The 7,778-nt window shown below is 37.4% G+C and overlaps 1 protein-coding gene across 1 annotated transcript in view; it reads left to right on the forward strand.

Moving 5' to 3' along the window:
• rbm46 (RNA binding motif protein 46) overlaps nt 1-6,062 on the forward strand; it is a 138,657-nt gene extending 132,595 nt beyond the window's left edge. Inside the window, exon 5 of the mRNA XM_073063974.1 lies at nt 5,860-6,062. Coding sequence (XP_072920075.1) covers nt 5,860-6,062 — 203 coding nt within the window. The remainder of the gene's footprint in view (nt 1-5,859) is intronic.
• Nucleotides 6,063-7,778: the final 1,716 nt, after the last annotated feature.

Here is a 7,778-nt window from a genome sequence, read left to right on the forward strand (position 1 = left end):
CAAAATGGGAGTCGAAACCTCTCATTATCATTAAATTCTAAGTAGAGACCAATTTCTTTTTTAATTTGTTCCTTAAAGTACGGATCATTGAGTAGACTTGAATTTAGTTTCCAAATAGTATTCTTTGGTTGTTGGTCAAAATCAACAGATAGATACATAGTTGCATGGTCACTTACATCTATTGTCCCAATTCCACAGGTGTTTATTTTGTCTTTGTCTTTTCCAACTGTTACGAAATAGTCTATTCTTGTATATACAGAATGGGGAACAGAATAATGAGTGTAATCCATTCTGTCGGGGAAAAGTCCCTCTATATATCAATTAAATCAACATCCTCAAAAAGTGTATTAACTTTCTTATGTAAGGATTTTGTTTCATAGGTTTTTCTATTGGAAGAGTCTAAGTTTGGTTGTAATTGTAAATTTAAGTCTCCCCCACATATCAGGAGACCTTCTGTTTCCGCTACCATAATATCAGTAATTTTCTGAAAGAAACCAATATCACTTCCCAGGGTGCGAATATATTCAATAGAGTAACTGAATTTCCATCTATATTCCCCTTTACCAGAATATACCTGCCCTCTTTATCTCCCATTTCAAATACTTTTTCAAAAATTTAGTTTACTTGAGATAAGAATAGCAACTTCTCTCTTATGTCCTGATTTATATGAGGAGAAAAACAAATTAGTGAAGCCCATTCTCTTTAGTTTTCTATGCTCATTATCACTTAAATGAGTTTCCTGTAAAAATACTACATGTGCTTCTTCTTTTTACATTTTGGATAAAATTCTATTATGTTTGATTGGATTTAATAGCCCATTGACATTAAAAGAAATGAATTTTACTTTGTCCTTAGCCATCTGTATTTATCTGTCAATGTATCATTGAAATTAGGGGAATAAAACTTAATCGATCTTCTCCCTGAACAAATAAGGACCAAGAAACGCAAATAATAACAAAAATAGCAACAAATGTGTGTTTCCAAGGCTAAGGTCTCTGGTAGATGATGCTGCATTGAGCTAGAGGAAATGTCTAGCCTTGGGGAATAACCCCTCCTACTTGTGAGTTGAGGGCCCCCATTGCAGTATTCATAAAAGTCAGTGAACAAATCCATTACACAGAAAAGATTTCCCTGTGTACTCCTCTCTCTCTCTCTCTCTCTCTCTCTCTCTCTCTCTCTCTCTCTATATATATATATATATATAGATAGATATATACACACACACACACATATACATATACATATAACATGCATCCACATATATGCACACACATATATATATTTTCATTTTGGTGGGGAAAAAGGAGTAAGTGTAAAGGAGTAAAGGAATAAAGAATAACAACTAAGTAATATAAAATCCACATTATAATAAGTATTTCTTGAGATAGGTATATCACCATCTACTTTTGCTTCTGTTTAGCTTCTCAACATTTTTAAAGTTAGCCAAACCTTATGGCTCTTCTGGAGGGGGTGAGGGCTGTCTTTGGAAAACTCCCAGTCTCTTCCTGATATACTTCTCTCGGCCTCCTCCCGTCTCCTGCCTTCTCGATTCTTGCACTATTTCCCAAGCGGAGCGGGATAATTCCTCTGCTAGGCTTTCCCTCGGTTTAATCACGCTGATGGGCAACACTCTGGCCTTCATGTCTGTAGTCGCCTCTTCCAGTGTCTGATACAGTTGGATCCCATCTTGATAAAACACTTGAAGCTTAGCAGGGTACAGAGTTTAAAATCTAATTCTTTCTTGCCTTAGTATTCGCTTTACTTCAGAGTATTCTTTACATTTCTGCAGGACCGCGGGGGTGGAGGTAATCTTGGTCGAAATATATTAATTTATCATCTAAAAACACCCTCTTCTTACCCCAGGTCCTTCGTAGAATCTCCACCTTGGTACTGTATCGAAGGAATTTAATTATTATTGAGTGTGACTTATCTGCTCTATCTCGGGTAGGCTTCGGGACGAGTGCACGATGCGCTCTCTCAATTTCCAGCTCCATAGACAAGGGAAGCTCCAGTGCATCCCACAGCAACTTTCCGACAAACTCCGTCATAGACAAGCCCTCTGTTCCTTCGGGAACGTTGTATATTCTGATATTTTTCCGTCGTGATCTTCCCTCCAGGTCAAGCAGTTTACCTTCTTGTTGATTTAATATTTTTATTGCCTTACTTAGTATCCGTGCCTCATTTTGAACGCAATCTTCCACCTTCTCAATTCAAGTCTCTGCCGCCGCTATTTTTTGATTGACGTTGGTGAGCTCTGACTTAATATCATGTAGCTGCTGTTTTATATCTTTCTGGAACTCCCTTACCTCTTTCAAAATTTCGATCATATTTGCTGCTTCGTCTGAACAAGGCCCAGCGTCCGCCTTGCTAGCAAGCGGTCAGGTAGGAGAGCCACTTGCTGCACTGCTCTCGGCCGCAGGCTCTGCAGTGCTGCTTTTTTTAATTTCCATCCTTTTTCCCCATTCTTGCCCCTCTTATCAGTTAAAATACTTTCAAAAATACTATATTTGATGGGTTAACAGGGCTTAATACATGTTTTTCTGGAGGAGCTAGTGACTTAAGCTGTCATTCTCAACGATGACGTCACTGGAACCATGATCACTGTCTCCTAAAGGTTCCTTTACATTAAGTTGATTAATACAATCTAAGAAAGACCCTCATCTTGGCTACTCTTTGGCCTGTATATGATTCCCGCAATGGTTTTTTTTTTATCCTTGCAATTTCTGAACTCCAGCCACAAAGATACGGCATTCTCTGGCCTTGTCACCTCTTTCTAAATATATAATTCTATCTCTTACCAACAGAGCCACACCACCACCTATGCCTTCCTGTCTGTCCTTTCTATACGAAGTATATCCTTTGATGTTAAACTTCTAACTATGACTTTCTTTCAGCCACGACTCAGTGATGCCCACAACATCATATCGAATTATCTCTACTTGCACAATGAGTTCGTTCTGCATGAGAACTCCTAATTGCTTTTGCATCTCTGATTTCTGAATTTATAGAGCAGCTTTACGTTGAGCCAACTAGGGAAAGGCAGTTCTGGATTGGATGTTGTGTAATGAACCAGATTTGATTTGGAAACTTCAAGTAAAGGAACACTTAGTGATCATAATATGGATGAATTGACCATGCAGTTTGAGAAGGAGAAAATAAAGAGAGATGTATCAGTTGTATCAGTAATGTATCAGAATTACAGAGGCATGAGAGAGGAACTGGCCAAGTTGATTGAAGGGGACATTAGCAGGGATGACGGCAGAACCACAATGGCTGGAGATTCTGGGAGCAATTTGGAAGGTGCAGGATAGATACATCCCAAAGAAGAAGTATTCCAAAGGAAACCAGGGCTGACAAGGGAAGTCAAAGACAGGATAAAAACAAACTAAAGGGCATCTAATATTACATAAATGAATGGGGATGTAAAGTTTTTAAAAACCAACTGAAGACAACTTAAAAAACAGAGAAAAAATAAAATATGAAGGTAAGCTAGCCATAATATAAAATAGGATGAAAGAAAAGGTTTTGGGGGGTTTATAAAGAGTAAAAGAGATATTTTTTATCCTGTTGGATATTGGATGGCTGGAAAATGACGATGAAGAGTTAGTAATAGGGGAAGAACTTAAATATTTTGTGTCAGTCTACACTGTGGAAGACATTAGCAGAATGCCAAAAATGTGAACGTTTTCGGGGGCAGAAATGAGTGTTGTTGCTATTACTAAGGAGAAGGTCCTTTGGAAGCTATAACATTTGAAACGCTTTCCAGGGTTCTGAAATGTGTACCTCAAGAGATTATGGAGGCATTAGTAATGATCTTTCAAAAATCACCAGGATTCTGGAATTATTCCAGAGGACTAGGAAATTGTAAATGTCACTCAACTTTGTATGAAGGAGGTAGGCAGAAGAAAGGAAATTATAGGACAGCTAGTTTAAACTTCAGTGGTTGTAAAGATGTTGGAGTCAATTATTAAAGGTGGGGTTATGGGGTTCTTGGAGGCACATGAAAAACAGGAAGTGATCATAAAATCCACTGTGCACTTTGAAAGTGAGAAGCTAAGATGTGATTGAGCAAAGATAAATACGGAAGTAGTTGGCCAAAGTTGATTGGAAGGGGACACTAGCAGGAATGATGGCAGTGACTGGAGTTTCTTAGAGTAAATTGATGCAGGATCAATTCATGCCAAAGAATAAGCATTTGAAAGAGAGGATGAGGCAAGTGTGGCTGACAGGAGAGTCAAAGATAGCATAAAAGTAAAGGAGAGGGAATATTAGTGGGCAAAATCAAAAATTAGTGGGCAGCTTTTAAAAATTACCAGAAGGCAACCATAAAAGCAATGAGAGAAAAGAAGGCAAGCTAGTCAACTGTCAAATGAGAATACCAAAAGTTTTTATTTTAGATACTGAATTAAAGAAAGGCAAGAATGAAGTGGAATTTAACAGAATGATGTAGGACATAGACTGATACTTGGAATGACATGGAATTTCTAAAGGTGCACGTCAGTCCATGGTTTCCTCCGCTGCCGCGATTAGGCCACATTCAGGTGGGAGGTAGCCTCCAATCTGATAGCATGAACATCAATTTCTCAAACTTGAGGGCATTTTCCCCACTTTCTCCTTCAACATTCCCCTCTCCCATTTCCCTCTCTCTCCTTACCTGCCCATCACAAGCATCTGGTACTCCTCCCCCTTCCTTTTCTTCCATGTCCTTCTGTCCTCTTCCATCAAATTTCCCCTTTTCTAGTCCTTTTATCTCTTTCACCAATCAACTTCCCAGCTCTTTACTTCACCCCCTCCCTCTCCCAAATTCATTTATCACCTACTACCTTCTACTTCTTCCTCTCCTTCCCCACCTCCCCACCTTATTACCTGACTTCTAATTTCTTTTTTTCTAGTCCTGATGAAGAGACTGTTATGTCGACTATTTACTCTTTTCCATAGATGCTGCCTGGCCCCTTCCTCCAGCACTTTGTATATATTACTTTAATTTTCAGCATCACGGACTTCCTCTTGTTTAAGGTTGTGGATTAATGTTTTGTCAGGGGTGAAAAAAGTTAGTTATTAGTTGCCTGTGTTAGATAGACATATACTTTAGTAGCTGCACATTGTATTCCATGTTTAAAATTCAGCTTCAATAAAATGAGAGGAATTTTAGAATGGGAAACAACGCAGAACCAATACCATGTATGTACATTTTTAGCAATGAAAGGTAAAGTTAATCTCTTAATGGGTGATGCGAAAGGAGGATATGGAAAGAAATGATCAAGTGTAATCTTGTTTTGAAAGAGCAGGGTTAGAGTTAGAAATAAGTTCAGGCCAAGTTCAGATGAAAAAAGTACAGATAACCTTGATTTATAATTCATTTCATACTTGGTGACAATCATGTGATCTCTGTTGACACTTTCATGCTCAAAACCTATTATTTAATCTTGGTTTTAACTAACATCTTTATATCTTTTATTTTCATGTTTGCACTTTACCCAATTGTAAAGCATTTTATAACCACATCATTTCTATGAAAAGTCCTCTATAACCGATTCTTCATAGTTACCACATATTTTCGATGGAACTTGTCTGAGTGAATTTTCTCTTTATTCAATTGAATTGAATAAAGACAAAATTTATCTTGTATAGTAAATCTTCAAGGTTACTTGCTTTGATGAGTATTTTAAAAATTTTCAGACATATTTTTGAAGAAATTGTAATTTTGTAAAATTCATGAAATATGTCCTCCAATAATAACACAACTGTCTCTGAAAGCAACAGTCTATATATTTATACTATAATGCATATAGTTCAATTAGTAGAAATAAAATTCTGTAATTATATACTTCCTATAAAATGATTTTTGTGTATTTACAGACTACAGCTTGCGTCGGAATAACTCGGTCAATAGTTTATCTCAAGTTGGTGCATCTCTCCAAACTTCTGCATCTAGTTTGCTTCAGTACACATCTAGACCTTATTCTTACCCTAGCTATCCATTGTCAGCAACACTACCACTTGGTAACAATAATCACATTGGACAACGCCTGCATCTTTCAAGTCATGGGTCTTACTTCTAAAGCATTATAAATTGAATATCTACAAATTGTAAATGTTTGGGGGGGGAATGGAAGTTGGCTTTCTAAAATAATTGTGTTCATTTGTTATACTATGAAATTTACTGAGGCACAAATGTATAATTCTCTGTGTATTAAAAGTTTATTAAATTGTTTATATGTTCTTGTTAAAGTGTTTTGAACACCGTTGGCACATTTGGCATGATTCATCACTTTTGGGATCCAAGTTTGTTGTCTTTCAGTAAATTTACTTTAGATTATTTAGGTTGTTACTAATGTAGCAAAATTAAGAGTGTTAGGATTTATATCTACAGCAATGTTGTGTTTTTCTTCCATGTAAAAGTGTTTCTTACCTCACTGGGGTTGCCTTTCAGCTAAGCCATCCACAAGAAATTTGACCAGGTTGGACACAACACTTACTTAACAATCCATCAGTTTTTAATTTACCATTGTATCAATGGAAAACTCAAGAAGCGATGCTGTGCCACAATTAGTTTGGGTTGTCCGCACATAGTTGGGTTAAATTACTTCCACTGGTTCAAATTGTTAAATTGAGTTTTCTTGTTTTTCCCAAAGCCTGCATGTTCTAGTTCAGAGATTATTTATATTGTATTAGTTAATTTGTTGCAATCATGTGTTCAATTAAACTTCAGCAAAATTTGTACTGCTTTGATTTATTTTTCAAATGAGAATAGATGAATTGACTGATGAAGACGAGAAACCAGAACTCCACCTATGCAGACAGAGAGTATTATTAATGTATAGGCTGTTCCAGGGTCACAAATGTCCAATTTATGGACATACGTATGAGCAAGCACACAGGATAATATTAAATTTAGAAGTGTGATGTACATATATATCTTTATTTTCACGCATGGCAGAAGCAGTTTGCTCTCTAACTCTCCATCTTGAGTATTTGTTCTCTCTTATCAATCTCATGTGCTTTTAATATGATTCAATGCAATACTATTGCCATGTGAAATTATTTTAGTGTATTTTCCAACTTACTGACAAAATCGACATGGGCATGTGTTGTTACATGGTAATGGCTTGTGTTATATTTATTCTTGAATTGAATTGACTTTATTTCTTATGTCCTTCACCATACATGAGTAAAAATCTTTGTTACGTCACCATCTAAATATGCAATGTGCAATCATAGTAATTTATAATAAATTGAACAGTCAATAGAGTACACTCAAGCCAGTGTGAGTTCATCAGGCTGATGGCCTGGTGGAAAAAGCTGTCCCGGAGCCTGTTAGTCCTGGCTTTTATACTGCGGTACCGCTTCCCAGATGGTAGCAGCTGGTAGGGATGGCTTGGGTCCCCAATAATCCTACGGGCCCTTTTTACTCACTAGTCCTTGTAAATGTCCTGAATCATAGGAAGTTCACAACTACAGGTGCTCTGGGCTGTCCACACCACTCTCTGCAGAGTCCTGCGTTTAAGGGAGGTATAGTTCCCGTACCAGGCAATGATGCAGCTGGCCAGGATGTTCTCGATTGTACTCCTGTAGAAAGTTCTTAGGATTTGGGTGCCCATACCAAACTTTCTCAACTGTGTGAGGTGAAAGAGGTGCTGTTGTGCCTTTTTCACTACATAGCTGGTGTGTACAGACCACATGAGGTTCATGGTGATGTGAATGCTGAGAAACTTGAAGCTGTTTATCCTCTCAACCCCAGATCTATTGATGTCAATAAGAGTTAGATTGTCTCCAAT

The sequence above is a fragment of the Hemitrygon akajei genome, chromosome 13 (assembly GCF_048418815.1).
Source record: "Hemitrygon akajei chromosome 13, sHemAka1.3, whole genome shotgun sequence".
NCBI lineage: Eukaryota > Metazoa > Chordata > Chondrichthyes > Myliobatiformes > Dasyatidae > Hemitrygon > Hemitrygon akajei.